This window comes from Ranitomeya variabilis, chromosome 6 (genome assembly GCF_051348905.1).
Source record: "Ranitomeya variabilis isolate aRanVar5 chromosome 6, aRanVar5.hap1, whole genome shotgun sequence".
In the NCBI taxonomy this organism is placed as follows: domain Eukaryota; kingdom Metazoa; phylum Chordata; class Amphibia; order Anura; family Dendrobatidae; genus Ranitomeya; species Ranitomeya variabilis.
The window spans coordinates 415548925-415575812 of NC_135237.1; the positions used below are offsets into that span (position 1 = coordinate 415548925).

Consider the following 26888-nt stretch of genomic DNA (forward strand, 5'->3'; position numbering starts at 1 on the left):
TTCCAAAATGGGGTCACTTGTTGGGGGTTTCTACTGTTTAGGTACATTAGGGGTCTGCAAACGCAACATAACGCCCGCAGACAATTCTATAAAAGTCTGCATTCCAAAATGGCGCTCCTTCCCTTCCGAGCTCTGCCGTGCGCCCAAACAGTGGTTTACCCCCACATATGGGGTACCAGCATACTCAGGACAAATTGGACAACAACTTTTGGGGTCCAATTTCTCTTGTTACCCTTGTGAAAATAAAAACTTGGGGGCTAAAAAATCTTTATTGTTAAAAAATATATATTTTTTATTTTCACGACTCTGCATTATAAACTTCTGTGATGCACTTGGGCATTCAAAGTTCTCACTACACATCTATATAAGTTCCATGGGGGGTCTAGTTTCCAAAATGGGGTCACTTTTGGGGGGTTTCTGCTGTTTAGACACATCAGGGGCTCTCCAAACGCGACATGGCGTCCGATCTCAATTCCAGTCAATTTTGCATTGAAAAGTCAAATGGCGCTCCTTTGCTTCCGAGCTCAGCCATGCGCCCAAACAGTGGTTTACCCCCACATATAGGGTGTCGGCGTACTCAAGACAAATTGTACAACAGCTTCTGGGGTCCATTTTCTCCTGTTACCCTTGGTAAAATAAAAATTTGGAGGCAAAAAGATCATTTTTGTAGAAAAAATGCGATTTTTTTTATTTTCACGGCTCTACGTTATAAACTTCTGTGAAGCACCTGGGGGTTTAAAGTGCTCACCACACATCTAGATAAGTTCCTTAAGGGGTCTAGTTTCCAAAATGGTGTCATATGTGGGGGGTCTCTACTGTTTAGGCACATCAGCGGCTCTCCAAACGTGACATGGCGTCCGATCTCAATTCCAGCCAATTCTACATTGAAAAAGTAAAACGACACTCCTTCTCTTCCAAGCTCTGCGGTGCGCCCAAACAGTGGTTTACCCCCATATATGGGGTATCGACGTACTCAGGAGAAATTGCACAACAACTTTTGTGGTCTAATTTCTCCTGTTACCCTTGTGAAAATAAAAATTTGGGGGCAAAAAGATCATTTTTGTAGAAAAAATGAGATTTTTTATTTTCACGGCTCTACGTTATAAACTTCTGTGAAGCACTTGGGGGTTCAAAGTGCTCACCACACATCTAGATAAGTTCCTTAAGGGGTCTAGTTTCCAAAATGGTATCACTTGTGGGGGGTTTCCACTGTTTAGGCACATCAGGGACTCTCCAAACGCGACATGGCATCCGATCTCAATTCCAGCCAATTCTGCATTGAAAAAGTCAAACGGTGCTCCTTCAATTCCAAGCTCTGCGGTGCGCCCAAACAGTGGTTTACCTCCACATATGGGGTATCGACGTACTCAGGAGAAATTGCACAACAACTTTTGTGGTCTAATTTCTCCTGTTACCCTTGTGAAAATAAGAATTTGTGGGCGAAAAAATCATTTTTGTGAAAACAAATGCGATTTTTTATTTTCACGGCTCTACGTTATAAACTTCTGTGAAGCACTTGGGGGTTCAAAGTGCTCACCACACATCTAGATAAGTTCCTTGGGGGGTCTAGTTTCCAAAATGGTGTCACTTGTGGGCGGTTTCCACTGTTTAGGCACATTAGGGGCTCTCCAAACGCGACATGGCGTCCGATCTCAATTCCAGCCAATTCTGCATTGAAACAGTCAAACGGTGCTCCTTCACTTCCAAGCTCTGCGGTGCGCCCAAACAGTGGTTTACCTCCACATATGGGGTATCGGTGTACTCAGGAAAAATTGCACAACAAAATTTGTGGTTAAATTTCTGTTTTTACACTTGTGAAAATTAAAAAAAATGGTTCTGAAGTAAAATGTTTGCAAAAAAAAGTAAAATGTTCATTTTTTTCTTCCACATTGTTTTAGTTCCTGTGAAGTACGTAAAGGGTTAATAAACTTCTTGAATGTGGTTTTGAGCAGCTTGAGGGGTGCAGTTTTTAGAATGGTGTCACACTTGGTTATTTTCTATCATATAGACCCCTCAAAATCACTTCAAAGGTGATGTGGTCCCTAAAAAAAACATGGTGTTGTAAAAATGAGAAATTGCTGGTCAACTTTTAACCCTTATAACTCCCTAACAAAAAAAAAAATTGTTTCCAAAATTGTGCTGATGTAAAGTAGACATGTGAGAAATGTTATTTATTAACTATTTTTTGTGACATATCTCTCTGATTTAAGGGCATAAAAACACAAAGTTTGAAAATTGCAAAATTTTAAAAATTTTCGCCATATTTCCATTTTTTTCATAAATAATCGCAAGTAATATCGAAGAAATGTTACCACTAACTTGAAGTACAACATGTCACGAAAAAACAATCTCAGAATCAGCGGGATCCGATAAAGCGTTCCAGAGTTATAACCTCATAAAGTGACACTGGTCAGAATTGTAAAAATTGGCTCGGTCATTAAGTACCAAATTGGCTCTGTCACTAAGGGGTTAAAACAAGAAAATGATAAGGGTGCCCATACTTATGCACCTGTCAAATTTTGTTTGAATGCAGTTTGCACATTTTCTGTTAGTACAATAAACCTCATTTCAAGGCAGAAACATTACTGTGTCCAACAGTTATTAGATACTGTATATGAAACTGAAATAGCTGTTGCAAAAAAAACAATTTTTATAAAACATTAAGCTTAAGATTAATAGGGGTGCCCAAACTTTTTCATATAACTGTGTATATATATATATATATATATATATATATATATATATATATATATATATATATATATATATATATAGTGTATATGTATTCCATGCGCTGTAATCGGAGGTGTATATAGAATATGCTCACTGTGAGTTCCCGAATAAACAGCCTAGTAGTGGAAGGAGCAGCGGCCTCCTTCATCACTTGTCAGTCAATTGCATAATTGTCCTGATGATTGGAGATTGCGGAGTTGCCTCCTCTGACAAACTGGTGGCATCAGTGGGATCCGCGATTCCCGCTGCTGTTATCCTTGACATGAACAACTAATGAGTAGTGCTTTTTATGCATACTCTGCATTTGATGTCACAGATTTCTAGGTGACATCTCATAAAATAAAAAACTAATTATTTGTGATGTTTGTTCAGTTTCTTCATTCTATATACGGTAGTTATTTAGCACAACAATCCTTACTTTGCTGCTTGTGACACATTTATGACACAATTCAATTGCAAACCCCTGGGGAATAGGTTTACGCTATATAAATAAAATTATTATTCCTCTATTATTGTTAGTAATCCTCTAATACCAACACAGTTACAACATTTCAGCTCTTATAAGTGCTGAGCCTTTGGAAAGCAAAGAACAGAGTGACAACAGCCCAATAACTACCCATATTTTTACTTACATCATTATGTCAGTAATAGTGACATTCAGCAAGGTTGGCATAAAATTAATGTGTAAAAGTAATGTGATCAAAACTAATATATGCCCCAATAATAATGACACATGACAATGATGACATACAACAACAAACTTTTGTAGCACATTCACATCTCAAATGCTCGATTTACATTATCGTCATGGGCTTCCTATATAATGGCTGCCATGGCTGTGTTGGATTTGTTCTTTAGGTAATTTTCACTTTAAACTTAGTAATATATGCATTATATCGGTAGTACCTCTGTGTTTTGACAGATGTTCAGCAGATGTGCAGCCCATTAAGGTGAATGTCTCAATAGATTCTTTTTTTTAAACTCCATCGCTTTTGAATTAGTGAATAGTTTGTTCAACTACATCAATAACATCAATAATCTAAATTCCACAGTAATAGAACCAAAGTACAATACTTCACAGTATGTAAAATATGTGGTGTTTGCTCGATGGAGTGCCACATTCATTTCCTACCACATCTATAACATCTCACTCAGCCCATGTTCTTTGTTCTAACTTTACCCTTATTTGCCCTTTTCAGTGTTTGAGAAATTGAAGAAGGAAGCCAGATTCCAGAGACAAGAATGGATCCGAAAACAAGGTAATGCATCACCCAAAATCATCGAGTGAAATGTAGACACATTAGCAAGCTATGCGGCCATACTGGCTAGAAGTGTGATTAATAGGGTTTTACTTAGCTGTTAGATGAGTTTCTTCTTTAATGTGTGTGTATTGGGGCCTAACTTTTTTTTATTTCACACACACACACACACACACACACACACACACACACACACACACACACACACACACACACACACACACACACACACACACGTATATGCACAGTGGCTTGCAAAATTATTCACCTCCTTGACATTGTCTACAATTGTGAACATTTGTTTTTTTCTTTTTATTGCTAACAACAAATAAGACAAAATAACTTAAAACTTCAGTCTGCATAACTTTTCACCCTCCTAAAGTAAGTACTTTGTAGAGCCTCCTTTTGTGGCAATTACAGTTGCAAGTCACTTTGGATAAATCTCTATGAGCTTTCCACAATTTTCTACTGGGATTTTTGCCCATTCCTCAAGGCAAAACTGCTCCAGTTTCTTCAAGTTAGATGGTTTGATCTAGTGAACAGAAATCTTCAAGTCAAGTCTGACCACAGATTCTCAATTGGATTAAGGTCTGGGCTTTGAATAGGCGCCTCCAAAACATTTACACATTTCCTCTTAAACCACTCGAATGTTGCTTTACCAGTATGCTTTGGGTGATTGTCTTTCGGAACAACCTCCGTCCCAGTCACAAATGGCTGACAGAGTGAAACAGGTTTTGCTTATGAATAGCTATGTATTTCGCACCATCCATCTTCCCCTTGACTCGGACCATTTTCTCTGTACCTGCTGCCAAAAAACATCCCCACAGCATGATGCTGCCACCACCATGTTTCACCTTGGGGATGGTATTCTTGGGGTGATGAGCTGTGTTGGTTTGGCACCAGACATACCAATTACCTTGGTGGCCATACATTTGGGGAGTCTCCTACATGTCTATTGGCAAACTCGAAACAAATTCGTCCATTGGTTGTATAAATTATTCTTTTGAAAGCTGAAACCCTCCTAAATGTGGTTTAGGTTAAGAAAATAAATTGGCATCAATGCAGAAATATTGATCAGTTAATAGACACAGAATGGTCAGATTTTGGCAAGACAAAAGTTTGTAAAGCGCTGCGTAATATGTTAGCGCTATATAAATAAAATTATTATTATTATTGTGACTGAGGACAATAAGCTGCCTAATAATTTTGCACACTTTGATAAAGGGCGTTGATATCCTTAGGCCACATCCTCCCTCATTGCATAAATACACATCACCTGATCTGCTCCATCCAATAAGTATTCAAGTTTATACAGCTTGCAGCTTAAAAAATAATGATATGGTCAAAATACTCACTTGCCTAATAATTGTGTACGCAGTGTGTATGGACAAACACTGTATGTAAACTAAATCCACAATTCTTATGTCATCTTGATTCTTGAACAGCACTCCAGCAACCTGTCCATAATGCCCTTCTCCACCACATATCTAAGAAAATACTTTTTATATACCTCCTGCGCTGTATGTTAATCGGTCTGTTCCAATGGCTGCCGCTGGTCTGTGCTCACCACCTCCTCTATCCCCGCAATTGCTGGCCCTCCTTCCTTGATTAACATGGCTTGACGTCTCCGACGTCACCAACAGCGTCCGCTGAGGCTGCGTAGCTATTGTCCTCTACTGTGCAGAAGCGAGAGGTGAAGGGGTTGTAGATGACAGAGAAGATGCCAGCCACTGCCAATCAAGGCAGAAGGACCAGCGATTGCGGGGATAGAGCAGACGTCAAGCACAGACGGCAACATTCATGTGAACGGAAAACACTCATTAGTTTATGGCACGGTAGGATTATTAAGGTATTTTCTTAGATATTCAGGGGAACAGGGCTCTTAGGGCTCTTATGAGCTAGAGTGCTGCTCACAGTCACTTAAACTGGGATTGTCCAGGCATGGGATTCAAGTCTGCAGTTGCTCTTTGTGACTACAGACTTGTGAATCCTCACAGTGCGGGCTGTCAGCATTATCTGGCGCTGGCAGCATGCGGTCATGTGACAGCAAGTAAACAATTTGCATAGTGCCAGTCACATTCCAACTAGACATGTCCGGCAATGCACTATTCACTTGTATTGCGTTAGACAGCACACTTCTTGTCAGTATATGACTGTTTATGTGCAAATCACATACTTGCAGTTACGCGCCTGCCTGTTCCAGACGCCGACACCACAAAATCCTGAAGTCTTGCAGTGTGCGAGATGTGAGGATTCACAAGTCTGTAGTCACATAGAATTACTGCAGACTTAAACCCCAAGCCTGCATATTGTCTTTAAAAGTGGTGCTTTATAAAATCAACAGAAGAACACAACGTGCGGGAGGGAGAGGGAGTCCTACTTTCATACTGCCTATTTGTTCTGCTGGAGGACTGTTTCTCCTGCAGACAACAGCCAGTAGAGGGCAGACATACATGCTAAATGAAATTCACAGCAATGATTATTTAAGCTCCTCTCCAGCATTTTATGGGACTACATATTGCTGCATATGCTATTACTAAACACTCTGCGGAGATTCATGCCTTGTTTACTCCTGTTTTAGCTGATTTGTCATTTCTGCATTGTTTGCTATGTGATCATTCTTTCTTCCTCTCTGATATGCAGATTACTTATTTAAAGGGAACCTTGACAGCTGATACATGTTGCCTGATCGGTGGATCGGGCAGGATCTGGTGGATCGGGCAAGCAGTATGTGTGAGCTGTCAGGTTCTCTTAGAGTGAAGGAAGCAAAACCTCATCATATTGTTTCCTTTACAAGTCTTGGTTCCCCTCTCTCCAGTGTCATGTACCACCAGACACGTTGCGCTCAGCTCCTGTTTTTAACAACTACTGGTCTAGAACAGAACGTCAATCTCTCAGATTCATCATAGAATCAGAACGTGTCTTAGCCTGTGCTTACACTAGGATCACAATAGAAATCTCGTGCAATGGACCCCAGTGGCAGAGGTGGTTATACTGTTGGTTCAACCCATCCACCACACAAAGGTGAGAAGGTCCATTTCTACCTCTAAAGCGGCAAGCAGCTTCTGCCATAGTCACATTATTGGACTGCTCTTGTACAGGGCCCTCTTCTGTCTCTGTCCGTCCCTGCCCACTGGCTTATACTGGGGTTCGTTGTGGTTCTTTTGTGGTGTCTATTGTTTTACTGGGAAGATTAGTGCTGCATGCTATGCTATGAATCTGAAAACAGCATGTAACGTAAAATGTCGAGGCGACATAATATGCTGAACAATAAATGACAATGACAGGTCACAGGGAACAGATCTTTAGGTGCGAGCTTGTTGCCATTGGTATTCCTGGCTATATCACTACCATACAAACATACTTTTATTTATTTAAAGGTCCTCATTTTGTGGAGTATCTTGGATGGGAAGTTACTCCTGAATGCAATGTACTGTTGAAGAGTAAGGTAGGAAGATAATCTAATAGTAAGAATATTCTGTTATATGAAGGCAGACCGGTGTCTTACTGTCCATTTCTTATGGCTTGTCCCTCTAGGTTGCTAATATGAAGAATGACACAAGTATTACCTGGTATAAGGATGAGATGGAGATAATGATTGATGAGAAACATGACTTTAAGGATGGTGTATGTACATTACTCATTACTGAGGTAAGTTACTGAGTTTTATGTTAATTAGTAACATAAATCCTTTCCATAGCAAATAGATCAATGGTTGCACTGTACTAAAGCAAGGGAATGTGTGATACATGAAATGTGAATAGCATAATGGCTTGTGAAATCTATGAAAAAACACAAGATGCTTAGCACAAAATTTGGCCAAAAAATGTGAGCCCATCCACCAACGTCAAGGTAATCTCATGGATCGGATGGGTCCCTGACCTGACTGCCTAGTCTTCATCTGTCCCTAGTGACACTCCGATTCCACCCCACCATCTTGTGTGCAGCTTCTAACTGACCGGGGGTCAAGCTCTAACTGTAAGTCTATGGGAGCCTCATTCTGTCCTCATTTTGGGCTCTCATAGACTTACATTAAGTTGTAACTTGGAGATCACTCAGCAAACACTTAAGCTATTCAGCAGGTCACAAGCTCCTGGAGACCGATCGGTGCATCACCAAAAAAAGACAGCAGCTGGAAAGTATAAGACTAGAGGCAGGAAACTTAGATTAGTGGCACCACTCCAGCTCTACAGTACATTAAAAAATGCTGGCGTGGTGCTTTAGGGCTGCTCATTCTATCCTATCCTGTCAAATTTCAGCAATAGTCTGTATAAGTTACAGTGTTTCATCACGTCTGCTTTGAATGTTGTCTTCCAATATTTACTCATAGGTATCTAGGAAGGATGCTGGCACATATGAGTTAATCTTGAAAGATGACAGAGGGAAAGACAAGAGTGTACTTAAGCTCAAGGATTCAGGTAAAACCAGATTAAGTTGGTTTTTCAACGCTTGCCTGTCTGCCTCAAATACTTACGTGTCTGTAGCTGGAAGTTTGTTATTCTGCACTTCTCCACTTACTGCATAAAATGCCTGTGGGTATATAGATTTTTTGGGATACCAAATCCTTCTATCCATTATTGTACCTGTCTTACTGTTTAGATTAAAGATGACTTTATAAGTGGGTTATTCTATAGTAAATGTGTCCCCTTTTTCTGTGTCGCTACATTCCAACACTCATTCCTTTGCATGTGTTTTTACCTGTGATACATTCTGCACAGTTACAAATATTAACACACTTTTAACTGTATATTTTCCAATTTTCATAGCATTTGATGACCTCATGACCGCAGTTTGCAAAATGATTGGTAAGTATGTCATAACTAAGTTGATGGCTTGAATACGGCTTAACTCACTACAAGTCACACCTGTACAATTGTACTCCAGAACACAAAGGATTCACCACTAAATCTATTACCCCTACACGACCTTGGGATTTTTAGTTTTCACTTTTTTTGTTTTTTGCTCCCCTTCTTCCCAGAGCCATAACTTTTTTATTTTTCTGTAAATATGGCCATGTGAGGGATTGTTTTTTTGTGGGATGAGTTGTACTTTAGAATGATACCATTGGTTTTGCCATATAGTGTACTGGAAAATGGGGAAGTGCCGTGAAATTGCAAAAAAGTGCAGTTCCACAATTGTTTTGTTTTTTTTCTTACCATGTTCACTAAATGCTAAAACTGACCTGCCACTATGATTCTCCAGGTCATTACAAGTTTGCAGATACCAAACATGTATAGGTTATTTTTATGTAAGTGGTGAAAAAAAATCTAAAGTTTGTTTCCAAGACCCTCCATTTTTCGGGATCTGAGGCTGGTTGAAGGCTTATTTGTCTGCACACTGAGCTGATGTTTTTATTTATACCATCTTGGGATACATATGATGTTTGATCAGGGTCATTTGGATGTTTTGGGTTGCATTATGATTTAAAAAGATTTAAAAAGAGAAGACACAGTAGTTTGACAATAAATGGCTTCACCCAATCACTAACCATGAGTGGAGAAAAAGTTTTGGTGTTATCATTCATATTCTCTGAAAAAAGGCCAAGAAAGCAAAAATACTGTTGGGGTATGTAAACTTTTAAGCACAAATGTGTGTGTGTGTGTGTGTGTGTGTATATATATATATATATATATATATATATATATATATATATATATATATATATATATATATATATATATATATATATATATGGGGTTGACTCACTCAGCTGCTTTCCAAGGTAGACACAGGAACGCTTCTCGTGGTAGAACACTTACTGATTTATTATGGAACAGCATAAACCACCGCAAGGTTTAGCAAAGTAAACATTGCCTTTCCGGCATACTGGGAAAACAAAAAAATAAAGTATACCAAAGTCCAGTTGTCTGAGGGATTCGCCCTCTCTGACCCCCATGTGTCTTCAGCTCCACTTGGAGCCACCGCTTTGGAGTCTTTCCTCTTCAAAAACAACACACAGACTGGCTCTCAAGGCCAGCCATTTAAACCCAGATCATGTGACTGATCACATGACTGTGATGACACACAAGTCCTGTTTGCACACGGTTGTGCAGACTCTGCAGGTTGAGATAGGTTGAACACCTTACCACCCACTTTACCCACTAAAACCAGCAGAGGTGACAGGAGCTCCCCTGGAGTTGCACTGCAATTAATCAGATAATCCTCCAAGCATAACCCCCACCAGACAGCTCCCAAGCATAAACTCCTACCAGACAGCTACCCCAAGCATAAACCCCGCCAGACAGACCCCCAAGCATAAATCCCCACTAGACAGCCGCCAAGCATAAACCCCCACTAGACAGCCACTCCAAGCATAAACACCCACCAGACAGCCCCCCTAAGCATAAATACCCACCTGGCAGTCCCCCCAAGCTTAAATCCCACCAGACAGCCCCCAAGCATAAACCCCCACAAGACAGCCCCTCCAAGCACAAACACCCACCAGACAGCCCCCGAAGCATAAACACCCACCTGGCAGTCCCACCAAGCATAAACCGCCCACCAGACAGCCCCCAAGCATAAACCCCACCCCAAATGGCCCCCAGCATTAGCCCCCCAAATTTCACCAGACAGCCCTCCAGTATCAAGTCCCCTCAACCCCCAAAAAGCAGCAAACCAGGAATTAAAAAAAAAACTCCAGTTTTTCACTGTAAGGACACCCTACCTCACTCGCCGCAGCTTCAGCATCTCACCAATGCAGGGCGCAGATGGATAGAGGTGCAGGAGACAATGGTATCCACAGGTCGCTTCGCACCTTGCTGAATTAAAACACGCCCATAACACGTGACAGAAATGACGTCATACCTAAAAAGAGCCCATACATTCTAGAGTCTACCCTTCCGGGATATGTGCAGTGCACAAAACATTGTAATGAGAGCAATCTGGCCATGGGCCCCCTGAGACACGGGCTCCAGGTAGTAGCCCATATTGCCCTCATTATAATCCACCTATGGCTGTCCCATCTGCCCCTTTATGTTAGCAATTACCTCCACATGTTAATGATGGATACAGGTCACTGTTGCATGTAAGTTCTGTGATCTGGAGCACGGAGAGCGTATCCACATGTAAGTCACATAGTGAGGAATAAAGGAGGTAGTCCAGCTGCACCGAAAAGCAAATCTTCTTTTATTAGTTGCCCTTATGATCCGGAGACAGGTTAAATATGAACATCTATTAATGTCTGGTGCTAGGAGCACCCTTAGTCGTGATGTTATGACTAATGGTGCTCCTAGCACTAGATACGCGCAGATGCTCGTATCTTAACCTGTCTCCAGATCATATGGGCAACTAATAAAAGAAGATTTGCTTTTCGGTGCAGCTGGACTACCTCCTTTATTCCTATGAGACGCACTATGAGGCATTAAAAGAGTAAGTTCCGGTCCACATAAAAGATTCTGAGTGATGCAGCTAGTTACTGTGGGTCAGGTCAGAAAATGTGGCAATTTCTAAGCAAAAGTCAAAGTAAATGGACCTCAAGTTAAACATTTCATGTGAGTGCTAAGCAAATTCAAAGATTCAATCCACTATTACAAATATATTTGGTAAAAAATAATTCTGATAATATTCCATTTACTTTTTTTTTAGCTGGGTCAGCTACACAACTGAAGATTCAGAGCAATGAGGAAGGCATAAGATTGTACTCATTTGTAAACTATTATGTGGAAGATCTCAAAGTGAGCTGGGTACACAAGTAAGTCAGTGACTTAGGAAACTGCATAAATCAATAGTCCAAGCAAATATATACACACTGCTCAAAAAAATAAAGGGAATACTAAAATGCCATGTCCTAGATATCACTGAATGAAATATTTCAGTTGCAAATCTTTATTCATTACATAGTGGAATGTGTTGAGAACAATAAAACATAAAAATAATTAATGTAAATCAAAATGAATATCCCATGGAGGTCTGGATTTGGAATGATACTCAAAATCAAAGTGGAAAATCAAATTATAGGCTGATCCAACTTCAGTGGAAGTGCCTCAAGACAAGGAAATTATGTTCAGTTGTGTGTGTGTAGCCTCCATGTGCCTGTATGACCTCCCTACAACACCTGGGCATGCTCCTGATGAGGCGGATGGTCTCCTGAGGGATCTCCTCCCAGACCTGGACTAAAGCATCCGCCAACTCCTGGACAGTCTGTGGTGCAACATGACATTGGTGGATGGTGCGAGACATGATGTCCCAGATGTGTTCAATCAGATTCAGGTCTGGGGAACGGGCGGGCCAGTCCATAGCTTCAATGCCTTCATCTTCCAGGAACTGCTGACACACTCCAGCCACATGAGGTCTGGCATTGTCCTGCATTAGGAGGAACCCAGGGCCAACCGCACCAGCATATGGTCTCACAAGGGGTCTGAGGATCTCGGTACCTAATGGCAGTCAGGCTACCTCTGGCGAGCACATGGAGGGCTGCGCGGCCCTCCAAAGAAATGCCACCCCACACCATTACTGACCCTCTGCCAAACCGGTCATGCTGAAGGATGTTGCAGGCAGCAGATCGCTCTCCACTGCATCTCCACACTCTGTCACGTCTGTCACATGTGCTCAGTGTGAACCTGCTTTCATCTGTGAAGAGCACAGGGTGCCAGCTGCGAATTTGCCAATCCTGGTGTTCTGTGGCAAATGCTAAGCGTCCTGCACGGTGTTGGGCTGTGAGCACAATCCCCATCTGTGGACTTTGGGCACTCAGACCATCCTTATGGATTTGGTTTCTAACCGTTTGTGCAGACACATGAACATTTGTGGCCTGCTGGAGGTCATTTTGCAGGGCTCTGGCAGTGCTCCTCCTCTTCCTCCTTGCACAAAGGCTGAGGTAGCGGTCCTGCTGCTGGGTTGTTGCTTTCGTATGGCCCCCTCCATGTCTCCTGGCACTGGCCTGTCTCCTGGTAGTGCCTCCAGCCTCTGGACACTACGCTGACAGACACAGCAAACCTTCTTGCCACAGCTCGTATTGATGTGCCATCCTGGATGAGCTGCACTACCTGAGCCACTTGTGTGGGTTGTAAAGCCCGTCTCATGCTACCATGAGTGTGAAAGCACAACCAACATTCAAAAGTGACCAACACATCAGCCAGAAAGCATTGGTACTGAGATGTGGTCTGTGGTCCCCACCTGCAGAACCACTCCTTTATTGAGTGTGTCTTGATAATTGCCAATAATTTCCATCTGTTGTCTATTCCATTTGCACAACAGCATGTGAAATTGATTGTCAAACAGTGTTGTTTCCTAAGTGGACAGTTTGATTTCAAAGAAGTTTGATTTACTTGGAGTTATACTCTGTTGTTTAAGTGTTCTCTTTATTTTTTTGAGCAGTGTATATAAAAAAAAGCATTGTAATATATCTTACTAGAGAATTCCACGTCTTTCTCTTTTGAGACACTTTTTTCCCAAGCCATATCTCCTGAACTCTTCATTCTCTCTGGAAAAAATAACGGTTCAACTAGATGGACTGCCAGCTCAATGAGATATCTGGTTACACTTCCTATTAGGCTCAATGGAGATGTGAAGGTGAAAGAGTAGTGAGAAGCTGAGTGTGGAAACAAGCAGAGGGAGACACAGAGAGATGACGCTAAGCTTTCTAAAATTCTTTAAGCTCGCAACAGAGCTGGATTCACATCTACATTGCTCAGAGCCTCTGTATATTGCCCTACATGCTGCTGTTTTTGTCTGCTAACAAAGGAATGAAGCTCAGGAATGTCACTCTATGTTATGTGCTGTGTATAAGAGCCATTAAAAAGTTAGTCTCATCAGATCACATTCAATTGCAAATTTAGAGATAGATGCTGAAGTTGAAAAACTGCTAAAAATACAGGCAAGACATATCATGGCCTGAAATAGTGTTATTCTTCAGGTACGCACATTATAGCTTATTGAATAGTTACCCTTTAATCCAGAAAGATTTATTTTATATGTTGGAGTCTAATATGACATTATAAGTACATTTTATGTCCATTATATGTCAGTTTATGTGTACTTAGAGACTTACTTGTCACCAAGTTAATATGTACGGTAGGTTCTAGGTCAATTGAATGGAGCCACAGTTCAAAAGGAACGGATGGCAGAACATTTACTTACCTAGATGCTTTTGTAACTCCTGATTTATAGAGATAAATCTGCGGACCCTTTATTCTCCCCCTGAATGTCGCGTGGTTACAACTCCTGTTCTGAAAATAGGTGCAGATCACGGAGCAGGTCCATGTCCAGTGGATATGCCACTAATGTCCGGATAGGAATAACTCTTTAGTGGGCCTTGTATTAGCACTGTATTCAGGAGGACATCATGCACATAGGTCTTCCGGGCATCATTATGGAGGTGGCACTATGGCAGTTGATATTGTTTTATGCGTTTACTAGTAGCGGTTTAGTACTTGTGACTCAAGTAGCCAAGGGTGAGGTCTGCATCTAAAAAATAGTTATTATGGCAGGTTTTGTACAAAACATCTCTAATCTCCATATTTCAGAGGGAAGGGTGTCATTTTACATTCTAGATCTGACAGATGAAAGCCTAGAATCGCCCTCATGTAAAATGATCTAAATTTATCTTCAATTTATTTCTTGTTTCATTACAGTGAAAATAAGATAAAGTACTCAGAGCGAGTGAAGAGCGGGGTCACTGGAGAGATGATATGGCTACAGATTAATGAGCCCACGCCAAGCGACAAGGGCAAATATGTGCTGGAAATGTTTGATGGAAAAAATACTCACACAAAGAACTTAGATCTCTCCGGACAAGGTAAAGATTAATATGCGTTTTATGTAGCCATAAATAATTGTAGTTTACTGCTACTACAATAAACAAATATTTATGGTTTCATTTATTGCAATAATTCTTATCAGATATTTAGAGAGAGTGTGATTTTCATCCAAGATTTTCTGCAAACTAAGGACCCTAAATAGATGGGTGGATAAAGATAATAAGAGGCAGCACAGAAAGTGTGGACCTTATTAGCCCATGTGGAGATGTTTCGGTCCTATCTTAAAACCTTTCCAAAGCCTTGAGAGGTTCTGTGATAGCACCGAAACGTCGCTACATGGGCTAATAAGGTCAACACGTTCTGCTTTTTAATGGAGTGCTGCCTCGTCTCATCTTTATATATCTGACAGATTATTGGTCCAGGGGGTTTGCACCATGAGTTTATTTGATTTTTTTTGCATGTTGTACTGCTTCATTTTTCTTTAGATAGATAGATAGATAGATAGATAGATAGATAGATAGATAGATAGATAGATAGATAGATACAGTGGGTACGGAAAGTATTCAGACCCCTTTAAATGTTTCACTCTTTGTTTCATTGCAGCCATTTGGTAAATTCAAAAAAAGTTAATTTTTTCTCATTAATATACACTCTGCACCCCATCTTGACTGAAAAAAACAGAAATGCAGTAATTTTGGAAAATTTATTAAAGAAAACCGGAAATATCACAAGGTCATCATAAGTATTCAGACCCTTTGCTCAGTATTGAGTAGAAGCACCCTTTTGAGCTAGTACAGCCATGAGTCTTCTTGGCAATGTTGCAACAAGTTTTTCACACCTGGATTTGGGGATCCTCTGCAATTCTTCCTTGCAGATCCTCTCCAGTTCAGGTTGGATGGTGAACGTTGGTGGACAGCCATTTTCAGGTCTCTCCAGAGACGCTCAATTGGGTTTAGGTCAGGGCTTTGGCTAGGCCAGTCAAGAATGGTCACAGAGTTGTTCTGAACTCCTTTGTTATTTTAGCTGTGTACTTGGGGTCATTGTCTTGTTGGAAGGTGAACTTTCGGCCAAGTCTGAGGTCCAGAGCACTCTGGAAGAGGTTTTCATCCAGGATATTTCTGTACTTGGCCGTATTCATGTTTCCTTCTATGACAACAAGTCGTCCTGTGCCTGCAGCTGAAATACACCCCCATAGCATGATGCTGCCACCACCATGTTTCACTGTTGGGATTGTATTGAACTGGTGATGAGCAGTGCCTGGTTTTCTCCACACATGCAGCTTAGAATTATCACCAAAAAGGTCTATCTTCGTCTCATCAGACCAGAGAATCTTATTTCTCATAGTCTGGGAGTCCTTAATGTGTTTTTTTAGCAAATTCTATGCAGGCTTTCATATGTCTTGTCTTGCATTAGAGACATTTGTAAAGAATAATTTGTGGATTAAATCCGCTCCGCCACAATGATACAAATTCAGATATAATTAATTACTCTGGTGGTTTATTCAACGCGTTTCAAGGTCTATCTGACCCCTTCATCAGGAAAATTACCACAATGACATAGGTATAAATTCATTATATCTGAATTTGTATCATTGTGGCAGTGCGGATTTAATACACAATTTATCCTTTACAAACGTCTCTGAGAAGGTCGCGTTGGCGGCCCGTGGATCTGCAGCAGCTGATACAAACATGCTTTTGCTTTATGCCATCAGGTGAGCAGCTCCTTGTTAAAAACTTCAATTAATCTGAAGGATAAGACCCTATTTGCGCTTTTTTATCTTCTTAATTTACTTGTCTTGCATTAGAGGAAAGGCTTCCATCGGGCCACTCTGCCATTAAGGCCCGACTTGTGGAGGGCTGCAGTGATAGTTGACTTTGTGGGACTTTCTCCCATCTCCCTACTACATCTCTGGAGCTCAGCCACAGTGATCTTGGGGTTCTTCTTTACCTCTCTCACCAAGGCTCTTCTCCCACCATTGTTCAGTTTGGCTGGATGGCCAGGTCTAAGAAGACTTCTGGTGGTCCCAAACTTATTCCATTTAAAGATTATGGAGGCCATTGTGCTCTTAGGAACCTTGAGTACTGTAGAAACTCTGTTGTAACCTTGGCCAGACCTGTGCCTTGCCACAATTCTGTCTCTGAGCTCCTTGGACAGTTCCTTTGACCTCATGAATCTCATTTGGTTTGACATGCACTGTGAGCTGTGAGGTCTTATATAGACAGGTGTGTGCCTTTCCAAATCAAGTCCTATCAGTTTAATTAAACACAGCTGGCTGTAATAATTATAGGGGATAACTCAGGAGACTCTTTGCGTGGAACAAGACAACTACAGGACACAGTTTTGTAAGTGGTAAAGTCTATATTATCACACGGTGATTCAAACAGGTGCAGAGAGAAACTCAAGTCCACAACACTTGGTGTAAATATTAAACGCAGCTTAGCAGTCTATAGGAAACTTCAGAGGAAAATGCAATCAAGCAGAAAGTCTATGAAGCACAGTCATTCTTGAGGATGCTTGACACGAATAAGTCCTTGTCTTATTCCAAACACAGATAGATAAGCTTATAAGGCAGTTCAAATCATATTTTAGCTCAACCAGGGAGGCCTGGTTAATAGTCTCAGGTTTTTGCAGAGCAGAAACAGCTTACATGTCCAGCAAATGCAGATGGAAGTAAAACACGAGCAGCAGATGAAGGAGGATTACTGGAACTGGTGTATGCAGCAGGAACTCAGAGCAGAGTAGCAGGATAACCCCACAGGTTCACAGGAGCAGGTATATAGCCAGGGAGTAATCTGAGGTCAGGAGCTGGATGCAAGGCAGAATACTCTAGCACAGACTGAAGGCTGGGGTGGAGTTTTATAGCAGGAAGACACAGTGCACATGAGACCAAAGACGCCATCTTGGAAAAGGGCAGTAATGCACAAAAGGTAAAAAATGTTCAGAGTCCTGACACTGGCCTCCAATGAAGGAGTAAAACCATCTCAAGGAGGATCACAAGGAAATGGACAGCATGTGACTTAAATATGAGTGTCTGAGCAAAGAGTCTGAATACCTATGACCATGTGATATTTAAGTTTTTCTTTTTTTATTAAATTTGCTAAAATTTCTACATTTCTGTTTTTTTCAGTCAAGATGGGGTGCAGAGTGTACTTTAATGAGAAAAAAATGAACTATTTTGAATTTACCAAATGGCTGCAATGAAGCAAAGCGTGAAAAATATAAAGGGGTCTCAATACTTTCCGTACCCACTGTAGATAGATAGGTATGGGATAGATAGATAGATAGATAGATAGATAGATAGATAGATATGGGATAGATATGGGATAGATATGGGATAGATATGGGATAGATAGATAGATAGATAGATAGATAGATAGATAGATAGATAGATAGATAGATATGGGATAGATAGATAGATATGGGATAGATAGATAGATATGGGATAGATAGATATGGGATAGATAGATACATAAATAGATAGATATGGGATAGATAGATAGATAGATAGATAGATAGATAGATAGATAGATAGATAGATAGATAGATATGGGATAGATAGATATGGGATAGATAGATAGATAGATAGATAGATAGATAGATAGATATGGGATAGATAGATAGATAGATAGATATGAGATAGATAGATAGATATGAGATAGATAGATAGATAGATAGATAGATATGAGATAGATAGATAGATATGAGAGAGATAGATAGAGAGATAGATAGATAGATAGATAGATAGATAGATAGATATGGGATAGATAGATAGATATGGGATAGATAGATAGATATGGGATAGATAGATATGGGATAGATAGATACATAAATAGATAGATATGGGATAGATAGATAGATAGATAGATAGATAGATAGATAGATATGGGATAGATAGATATGGGATAGATAGATAGATAGATAGATAGATAGATAGATAGATAGATATGGGATAGATAGATAGATAGATATGAGATAGATAGATAGATATGAGATAGATAGATAGATAGATAGATAGATATGAGATAGATAGATAGATATGAGAGAGATAGATAGAGAGATAGATAGATAGATAGATAGATAGATAGATAGATAGATAGATAGATATGAGATGGATAGATATGAGATAGATAGATAGATAGATATGAGATAGATAGATAGATAGATATCAGATAGATAGATAGATAGATAGATATGAGATAGATAGATAGATATCAGATAGATAGATAGATAGATAGATAGATAGATATGAGATAGATAGATATATAGATATGAGATAGATAGATAGATAGATAGATAGATATGGGATAGATAGATGGATAGATATGGGATAGATAGATATGAGATAGATAGATAGATATGAGAGAGATAGATAGAAAGATATGAGATAGATAGATAGATATGGGATAGATAGATAGATAGATAGATATTAGATAGATAGATAGATAGATAGATAGATATGGGATAGATAGATAGATAGATAGATAGATAGATAGATAGATATGGGATAGATAGATACATAGATAGATAGATAGATATGAGAGAGATAGATAGATAGAAAGATATGAGATAGATAGATAGATAGTCTATTCACACTGTGGGAATGTAACGATACATAGAGCTCTATTACAAAATATGAATGTAACATGCAAACTTTGTGCAGACTTATTATACATTTATGGCTTTTTCGCACTTTACCTGAATTCACCTTTACGGTCTCTAATTTCTAATCCCATGATTATTTGTTTTGCAGCTTTCGATGAGGCCGTTGCTGAATTCCAGAGATTGAAGTAAGTATATGAAAAGAGTGTGCGCTACATTATAAATTAATAATAATAACGACCGTCTATTGGTGCTGGCGTCCTGTAGGAATGCGTTATCTTCTAATCAATATTTGCAGTTCATTGTTCTTGTCGCTAAGTAGATGACAGGATGTAAATATTTACTGAATATTTGCTAATAACCGTCACTGACCATGCTTGTTTCCAGATTTAACAATTATGAACACTGATCCTTTCTGGGCCTAATGAGGATAATATTTATTACACCCATTATTTCTGCCTATAAACACTATTAGTCGGTCTACAGAAGACCAGACAGTGAATATTGCTGTCATATAGTTTTATTACATTTATACTGGTAAAGAAAGACGTCCAAAGCTTCCTCCACTGAATCAATATGGCGTTGCTTATCGATAGTGATAAAACCTTTCATGGCCTCGGGCCATCAGTCCACTAGCTTTGAACCACCTCATTTGGGGCCAGCTGCATGATGGCCAGTAGCCGCATGATTTTGATGCCAAATTGGGTTACCATTGTGTATCACAGTGGGTGGAGTTTTGCTAAGGGCACAGCGCGCTGTCACCATTACTACCGTATTTAGTGTACACTCAATATATTAAGAAAAACATCATTTAATTCAGTATAAGAAGTTTATTCATAAGCCTATTATTATATTATGCCAAATAAATGGCTCCGGGGCAGTTTGGAATGAATGGATGAGATTGATGACCATGAGACAAATTAAATGGGTTGTGCAGATTTTCCATGATATTCTGCAGTCACTCCGTATGACTGCAGACTTGTGAATCCTCACATTATGCACAGCATGTGCCATGAAGATTTTCCGGTGCTGGCAGCAACACCGAGTGCTCATGTGTCCTCAAGTTTGCGATCTGCATATTCCTGACGACATTCCGACTAGACATGCATGACCTTACTACAAGTGAATTGAGCAAAACCGCGCATGTCTAGTTGGAATGTGGCTGGAAGTATGCATATCGCACAGTCGCTGTCACATGGCCACTCAGTCTTGCTACCGGCATCGGAGAATTCTCAGTGTGCGGTGTGAGGATTCACAAGTTTGCAGTCACTTTAAATGGAGCTCCGTTTCTATGTAGCTGACATGGCATGCAAGCAAGTTTTAATCCTTCTTTCTTTTACTCCAATAACAGGCAAGCTGCAATAGCAGAAAAGAGTAAGTGTCCTTCTAGAATCTTCATACTTCTACATGTACTTACATTGCATTTATGCATCATTCCTGCTACTAAAGTAAAGCCCGCTACTCCTAGAAAGTAGTTAGGGAGCTTACACAAGGCACCTCCAATTATCCCATAAAATGTGATAGAATAGTACTGACCCCCACACTCACAAGATTTGCTTTACTCCCACAAGCACTGCTGATACTGTTGTTTATGGGGGACATTTTCTGGCACTATTTATCGGGACAGTGTACTGGCACTATTGCTTGTGAGGGCAGAGTTTATTGTGGGCACTGTACTGAGATTGTGTATAGGGAGGCACTGCTGGCACTGTATAGGTGGCACTGGAATAGTATTGGTAGTACTCTGATAGCACTGTTCAGTAGGTCACTTTCATGCCAATGTTAATAAAGGCACTCAGCTTATGCAGAACATTTCCATGGCACACTTGTAAGGATTACCTGGGGTATCTGGAGGTGGGTAACTCTTGATCAATCCCATGGGTGCAGTTGTGATTCTAGGCTAAAGAGAGGACCAAAACTCAACGCAAGTCTTCTCGGCTGGTCATACCCAACCCTACACCATGCCTTTTTAGGCAAGAACATGTCCTCCTATTTATCCACTTTGCCTAACTTGGGTGATAGGAGACTCTTGCCACTTTTGCATTCCCACACTTGCTTTGCCATGGAATAGGAAGATGCCGCTCCCAACAGGACACTTAGGGACAAATTCCCTGTGCTGCAACTATAGACCTGATGTCATCATGACTTCACCTCGCTTAAATACTACAGCACATTCTAAAGTAGCAAAAACATGAGTTGATATTAATCAGCGCATAAAGATGATAACAAGTAATCATTAAACAGCATTTGTACAACTGTCCGGCGGAGTGCCATAGTACTCCTTACCTGCTGACAACTCAAGTAGGTCTTGCAGTGAGATCCTTTCTATTAAAAATAAATGTCCCTTAGCCATATCTGCTTTTTTGTCTGCGTTTTTCTGTCCAATCATCCCAAATTTGTAATACTTTTGCTGATGTTTCTTCTGTCCTTCTAGATCGCGCCAGAGTAGTAGGAGGTTTACCTGATGTTGTTACTATACAAGAAGGAAAGGTAAAGTAATATCTCATAAATCTGAACAAAAATGGCAAAAAAAATTGATGTTGATTTTGTAACGGTTCGTAGGTGTGACTGTAGGAAGGCGGAACCTCTGTAGGTAGCAAGCTGCAGTGGTAACTCAGTGCGACATCAAGAAGTCCTGTCTGGTAGATCACAGCTTCAGTGTGTTAATTCCCAGGGACCCTTTATAGAAGCAAAGCCTCTCATATATTAATATAAAATGACTGTAACATTAAGCATGGGTCAGTCTGCTCAGTGTACAATTGTTCTGTCAATAACTTTTTATTATTAGGGAGATTGTGATCTGCCATGGAAGTATATATGTAATGTGTGTGGGAGGACACAGGGACAGTTGCCATTGGTGTAAAATTGTTAGGGCATGTAAAAAAAACTAGAAAGCATCAGTGACATTGCTAGTGGCAAAAATCTGGGGCATTGCACATCCCGCAAACACCACTTTGAACTGTATTGGTGTCATCATGATCCCAATACATTTGGAACCTGCTATCGAACAGGGAGCCAACAGCCATGCCCCGACATCTTTGTTCTGTACGTTACTCTAAGTCTAGTCTTAAAAGACATCAATGTCCAGGTAGGACAATGACGTCTCTGCATGAAATCGCTTGTGTCGCCTAGTTCTGTGTGGAGGGGGAATAGGACCTGGTGGCTCAGATTAGGAAAATATGAATCTTACTTTTTTGTGGATGGTGGCACAAAAGGTAGCATTATTAGTATTGGAGGGGGCACTTGAGGACATCATTACTTTTTAAGGGGGAACTCTGATGAAATTATTTTAAAGGTTCACTAAGGGGCTTTATTAACTGGTTAGTGGGTACAATACTTGCTTTGCCCGGGGCACTGACAACCCACTCTATGCCACTGTTTGGCTGCAGATTAATTTTTAATGCAGAAAATATATCATACTATAGAGCATTATTCACGTCATAGTAATGGATGACCAGGTCTTCAAAGTGTTGTGACGTGTATGAATCCTCCATTATTTCTGAGAAACACATACAACAGGTAAGACTTACATCCCTCCTACATAAAACAAATTTCTGACATGCCACCTAATTAGATCAAAAGTGTAGTAGATCCCACCACATCACAATGAAGATGATCATGTCGTACAGTTTTTTGGGGGGTTTACATGAACCCAATAGTTCTTTACATGGACCTCATCTGTGTTATCCGCTTCTAGGCACTTAACCTGACATGTAACATCTGGGGTGATCCAGTTCCTGAGGTCACTTGGATGAAGAATGAGAGGGAACTGACAGGAGATGACCACTGCATCCTGAAGTTCGAGTCTGGGAAATATGCCAGCTTTGCCATTACCATCGTCTCTCAAGCTGACTCTGGCAAATACTGCATCCGGGCAAAGAACAAATATGGCACTGAGACTAATGATTTCACTGTAAGTGTGTTTAATCCAGAGGGTGAAGAACCAGCTGAGGAGGAGGCTCAGACCGATGCTAAGAAAAAATAACTGAGAGAGAAAAATTAAGGAAGGTAGAATGATGTTAAGTGCTATTAGGGTGTGAATGAGTTGTTGTTTCTTAAACCCCGCCTAAGACCTCTCAGCAGTGCAAGCATTAAGGTATAATAGTGAATTCTCCTGATACACACCTATAGTCAGCCCTGTCTCCTTTAGGAAGATTCTGGGAACTTGCACTTTTGCGAGGCTTTAAGAGATGTTTAAGGAATGATGGTTAATTGACTCCACTCCTTTAACCTACCTCTTTTTTAGACTACAACTTAGTTAACTTAGGACAATTTAAGTCATGACTGTCACCTCCTTTCTTGTGGTAGCCATTTTATGGGTTGAGACAATATTTGTCTATATGCTTGGAGCATGTCCATTCTGCCATTAGACATTAGTGAGACTATTAGCTCAGCCCATAAGATAACACTCTACAGTTATATGAGGTGAATAAAGTTTACGGAAACTGTGAATCAAATGATTTAGACATAGACACAATATATATCTTTAAAATAATGGAGGCGGACGTTCATGTTTCCATGTATCTAAACATAACATTTGTGTATCATTGTCCATTTTAGTATGTAGCATCCATTTACTTAAATCACCTTAGCTTAAATAGTTAGTCTTAATTCCCCAAAACATAATCATGGGAAAGTGATCCTAAAACAAAGGACAAACCTGAAGCAACAAAAATCAGCATAAATCAAATGTCTGTTCTACATTAGTCTTAACTTTATCTAGGACTCGATACCTGTATTACCTGATATAAAATAGCTACACTAGTTTTTTTCCAGACTTAAGGCTTTGTTCACATGCGCGCTTTTCAGTTCCATCCATCACGTGATGGACACCAATGGATTCTAGGGTAACCCACTTGCTTAAAACAGGGTCTGTTGGGTTTATGTCATGGTGTCCGCTTTTGTTTCTGTAAGATATGACATATCCTGCAAAAGATGCTCCTAATATAATCTCCAACAAAGATATGAACACAGCCTTACCCGGATAGATGCACAGATAATTTGTTTGCTACGCCCTAAATACAGAGTTTTTAACGATCCGATTGTTAAATTTAAACTTTTGACCCTTGAAATAGATGAACCCAACAACCAAACCACAAATCTGAATGAACCACTGAGAATTTTGATTTGTTGGTTGCCATGTCTGCTCATGAAAAAGTAATTTTGATCATAGTAAAATACTACATCTGTGCATATATTCTATACAAAAGCAATTTTATCAAACAATTCAAGCATAAAGCAAAAGCTACAAAAACCCCATTAGTGCTGATGAATTACCTCTTACAGCATCATAATCCGTGACTACAGGTACTATCATATGATGAGATGAGGTGGGTAAAAGAACTGGAGTATTGTTAAGACTTAAATCTACATATGAAAGTTCTGCATTGGCGTGTCGTAAAAATCTGCATTTCCTACTTTATGTTTTTGATCTCAGCAGTTAAAGTTATGCTTAAGTTTGCGTGCTTTTATTATCCTGCATGACTGACAATATTCCACTTTTCTACCCACACGATTTAGTGAATTTAATAGGAAATTATGTGAATATCAGCTGCATTTACACGTAATGCTTATTGTCAATGAGCATTCCTGGGAACACTTGTTTCACAATAATCATGAGGTGTAAGCAGGCCGCTGATCACCTGATGAACAAGGAAAACGCTTGTTCGTTGAGCGAAATGATTTTCAAGCTTGCTTAAATATCATCGTTCTCGGCAGCACATCACCCTATGTAAATAGTATGTGCTGCTGAGAACAATGCCAACATGTGCATGCTGATTGATCTATTAAAAATTACTCAATGCAGACCATTTAGTATGATTTGCCTATGTAAACAGCCTTGTAAAAGACTGCCGATAATTACATTTTTGTTGATTGGTTTTCATTTAGTGTCACCAGTCAATTCATGTAAATGGACTTTGCCTTTTGACATCAATGTCCACATTGTAAATTATTTAAATTTGTGTGTGGATATGGATGTAGATAGAGATTTGGATCCATTTAAAGTCCATGAGATAATGCAGATGTGCTCAGTAATGGTAAAAGATCACACACAAAAAAAAAATCAAATTTTTAAGGCACGCCAAAGAGTTATGGGGCTTGGTAAGACACAACCAGGAGGATTCTGAGACGTTCTGGTTTTAGGAGTCTAATGAAACAGTGCTGTTGTATAACTGTGTAATATCATTCTGTACTGTAATATCACCAATATACTGTATCCGTCATTAGCATTCACTCTCATTTCTGGTAATCATTGAGTATTCAGTCACTGTATGTGTCCTCTCACTGTTCACTAATAAACTGAGCACATATTTTCATCTCTACCTCCACCATTGTTTCACTGCGTGTCCTTCTTTCGATCAGCAACCTTCACCTTCCGCACCATGGATAACAACAGTGCTTGGATTACAATTACCTTCACTAAAATCATAAGTAGTTTCACAAATTCATCACCCACAATTACTATGATCACTGAATACCAGGAGAGGTCTTAGAAAGACAATCAGACATCACTGCATGTCGTACAATAATATGTGTTCCACAATAATATGAAGTATCACACTTAACATTTAGCCACTGGATAGGCTGCAGCGAAGTAGCAGAGAATGAGGTAAAGAAGTTTCTCACATGGCGATGAGTTTTAAATAGTAGATTTTAGTAGACAGAAGTAGATCACTATAGTTTTTTTATGCAACAACATAAAAATAAAAATAATTCAAAATGTTTGAGCCGTCAGCAGAAGCGGATTATAATACCTCTAAATTTCCAATGGCCACCAAAAACACCACTGACTGTGATGGGGTCTGCTGAAGTTCTCTTGTAGTTTCCGTAAATTTTCATGGCCCAAATAATACAAACCTTGACTTTATCCACCAATGAAAATGTGAGGAGAATCTGAACCAAGGTACACCTACACAGGTCCTATTCATTGTGGATTTTCTGATTTACTTGTTATTTTGCTAGTGATATTCATACAATCCTAAATGTGAAGAGACAAATTTTGTGTCCTCAACACTTTAGCCAGCTGACTATAGAAATGAAGAAAAGCATTCACGTAAGAGATACACAATTCCGAGTGATTTTTCCAGAGGGTTGGTGAAATGTGTAGCCATCTGTGAATCATCTTATCTAGTGCGACTGGCACCGATAACATACACAACCACCATACGTTGCACCGATAACATACACAACCACCATACGTTGTCTATAAATTGGGCTGTAGTAGGTATAGATTACTGCAGAATGGTTATCCACACAGAGCACATAGGAAACTTGGTCTTGAAAATTTTATTAATTTCTGATGTATAAAAAAAAGCTTTACGAATGACAATACAGATGAAATACCATCCGGTTTTTCTGAATAAAAATCCAATAACTTTTTATATACTTGTGTGAACTTAGCCTAATATGTATGACATCATAATATTGATATCACTTTAGTCTACATAAGGAGGAAGAGTTATGACAGCATTGCAGGAAATATTCAGCATGCATTAACATTTACACCAGCATTCTGGAGTAAAAAGCTTTGAAAAGTTGCAAAATTTTGGTGCAACATGAAGCTGTGCTAAAAGTTTTCAACTTATTGCATTTTTGTGCC

General features: G+C 39.8%; 1 protein-coding gene across 2 annotated transcripts in view; it reads left to right on the forward strand.

Moving 5' to 3' along the window:
* MYOM1 (myomesin 1) overlaps positions 1–26888 on the forward strand; it is a 181635-nt gene that overhangs the window by 124577 nt on the left and 30170 nt on the right. Inside the window, exons 27-37 of one of the 2 annotated variants that reach the window (XM_077270304.1) lie at positions 3933–3992; positions 7373–7440; positions 7530–7643; positions 8323–8410; positions 8759–8797; positions 11577–11682; positions 14564–14727; positions 19440–19476; positions 20640–20662; positions 21723–21778; positions 22986–23201. In XM_077270304.1, coding sequence (XP_077126419.1) covers positions 3933–3992; positions 7373–7440; positions 7530–7643; positions 8323–8410; positions 8759–8797; positions 11577–11682; positions 14564–14727; positions 19440–19476; positions 20640–20662; positions 21723–21778; positions 22986–23201 — 971 coding nt within the window. Of the gene's footprint in view, positions 1–3932; positions 3993–7372; positions 7441–7529; positions 7644–8322; positions 8411–8758; positions 8798–11576; positions 11683–14563; positions 14728–19439; positions 19477–20639; positions 20663–21722; positions 21779–22985; positions 25618–26888 lie in introns of those variants that run through there. The other variant, XM_077270305.1, reaches the window with a different exon arrangement.